Source organism: Anastrepha ludens, chromosome 2, assembly GCF_028408465.1.
Source record: "Anastrepha ludens isolate Willacy chromosome 2, idAnaLude1.1, whole genome shotgun sequence".
Lineage (NCBI taxonomy): Eukaryota > Metazoa > Arthropoda > Insecta > Diptera > Tephritidae > Anastrepha > Anastrepha ludens.
In genome coordinates this window covers 14,835,899-14,838,438 of record NC_071498.1, presented here as the reverse complement: position 1 = coordinate 14,838,438, position 2,540 = coordinate 14,835,899, and the positions used below count along the sequence as shown (strand labels likewise).

General features: G+C 34.7%; 1 protein-coding gene across 1 annotated transcript; it reads left to right on the top strand.

Annotated features, from left to right (window-relative positions):
* The first annotated feature begins 251 nt into the window (after positions 1-251).
* Positions 252-1,368, top strand: LOC128855256 (piggyBac transposable element-derived protein 2-like). The gene is made up of 3 exons (XM_054089989.1): positions 252-525; positions 685-1,035; positions 1,352-1,368. The coding sequence occupies exons 1-3, from the start codon at positions 252-254 to the stop codon at positions 1,366-1,368; spliced, it is 642 nt and encodes a 213-aa protein (XP_053945964.1).
* The last annotated feature ends 1,172 nt before the right edge of the window (positions 1,369-2,540 follow it).

The following is a 2,540-nucleotide window of genomic DNA, read 5'->3' as shown; positions in this document are numbered from 1 at the left end:
AATTATGCTCTAAGATTTTTTGTGTGCGGATTTGTTCCAAATCAGGACAAGTGTAGAAAAAAGTGTGCAAAATAATAACTTTTTCATAAAACTGTTTGAGAACTAAAAATAGATTTTTTTTTACGTTTTCTACTAGTTTTTTAAAAATAAGATATAAAATAATAACAATATCATACCAGCTGAACCAGCTAGAATCCTACATAAATACTTCGAGCAGTGACGATGAAGGCGAAGTAGTTTCAGCTAAATGAATGAAAATTGTTAAGCCTATTTCGAAAAAAATAACTTCTGTCGTATATATTCCACCAGCAGATGTTGATGCTGTAAGTGACGAACAACTTATTGACGATAATGAGATGATAACAGAGGTACCAGCTATGACGGATGTTTGTGGAGAGTTGGAGGTCGAACATGGATCAGATGTGGAAGATTTTGCGTCGCCGCCGTCATGCTTAGTTGGAATACCTGATGATGGACCATCCTGTTCTGCAAAAACAACTAGGTACACAGCAGAAAAAGATTTCGGTACACCAAACTAGAAAAAACCAAACGAATTGATTTTAAATTTGGACCCCCTGACGAATCAGGTGTGGAATCTTTAAAAAGCAATATTGTTGATTTTATGAGTGAGTCTAAATATTTTATTCCTATGATAATTTTTGGCTCATAAAATTTTTCTTTCAGGTCGCAAAACACCAGTTGAATTGTTTCTGCACTTCTTCGACGAAGAAATAATGGAAATGCTGGTCGTGAATACAAATATGTATGCTTACCAAAATAATATCGTAGTGGATATTAGCAAACAACAGATATATCGCTTCATCGGAATTTTGATACTAAGTGGTTATCATAAAGTACCTCACGTTGAACATTATTGGAGTACACGGCAAACACTTGGTATACCTATAGTAAAGCAAGCTTTATCACGTAATAACTTCCAGTTGATCAAAAGAATATTTCATCTAATGGACAATTATGGCATTGATGCCAAAGACAGATTTGCTAAAGTTCGTCCACTTATTGATGCACTGAATCGTAAGTACATGCAGTTTGGAGTTTTTAAAACGTTTCTGTCAATTGATGAAAAAATGATACCATATTTTGGTCGACATTCGTGCAAAATGTTTATTCGTAACAACCAATTTGATTTGGTTTCAAGTATTGGGCTCTTTGTTCAGACAGCGGTTATTTATATGCAGTAGCACCATATGGAGGATCGAGTGTACCTTATGACAAGAATGTGGGCTTAGGCGCTTCTGTTGTTCTATCATTGTTAGAAAACGTTCGAAATGCAGATAACCATGCCATATATTTTTTTTCGTCATACTATTTGTTTTGTTTGTTGTTTCAGAGCAACAGGAACTGTAAGATCAAACCGTCTTAGAGGTGCAGAGGAATTGCCAAGCACTGGAAAAAAACTGAAAAAACACCAATACGATAAATAATAAATTATTTGTTGCTCGTTGGCAAGATAATGCAGAAGTAACAGTCATTTCTAATTTCAAGTCTGTCGACCCACTAGCTGTCTCACAACGTTGGTGCAAAGCCGAGAAGAAAAAGTATCTGTTGAACAACCCGGACTTATCCTACAATCAACACATGACAGGGGTAGACCTACATGATAATACCGTAGCTAACTATCGCGTTGGTCTTCGTGGAAAAAAATGGTGGTGGCCGTTATGGACTAATTCAGTTAATAGTACCACTGTTAACGCATGGAAAATTCATTGCCTGATTTGTAAGGCAGAAGGAACTCGCCATATGTCTCAAATTTCTTTTAAAACTGAAATTGCAGAATCTTTACTTTTATATTGTGAAGAAGTTTCTGATGAAATAAGTGATTCATCAGTCATCGAAGAAGCAGAAAGACCAGTCCATTTACCTCGCATAAATGTTCGTGATCATGTCGTATGGAAACCTGTAGGCCACAAACGTAAAAGATGTGCTATGTGTCACTCACAAACAGTTTATGAACGTAAAAAATGTAATTTGAGATTACATCCAAAATGTTTTGATGAATACCATACAGATTTAGGAAATAAGAAAAAATAATGTTTTTTTTAAATATTGCAAAACTATTACATTGTAAACTTAACAAAATACAACTATATTAATAAAGAGAATTCAAAAAAATACCCAACTACAACTCTGCCTAAGTTATATTATTTCTATGAATAAGATCACAGCGTTTCAACCAGCGTTGCGTTTTCGCAACAGTCTGTCCTGGTGCATCCGGAAGACCTATCGGTCTGAAAATTTGTAAAGGTGATCAGGAGTCCTTTAATACCAGCCATACAAAATTTCACGCAATTATCTACACGGAATCTATTATCGGTAGAAGATGGGTTAAGTGCATTACGTAAATGTTGGGCATTTTGCGAAACTTTTACTTTTTATAAAATGAAGCCTAAGCATTTTTACATACATACGTATGTTAATAACTAACGATATAATGCTCTGATTTACGCAGGGTTTTTTATATTCAAAATGAAATCCCTACCAGAGTTTTTTACTCGACATATATTTTATTTACTGACAAA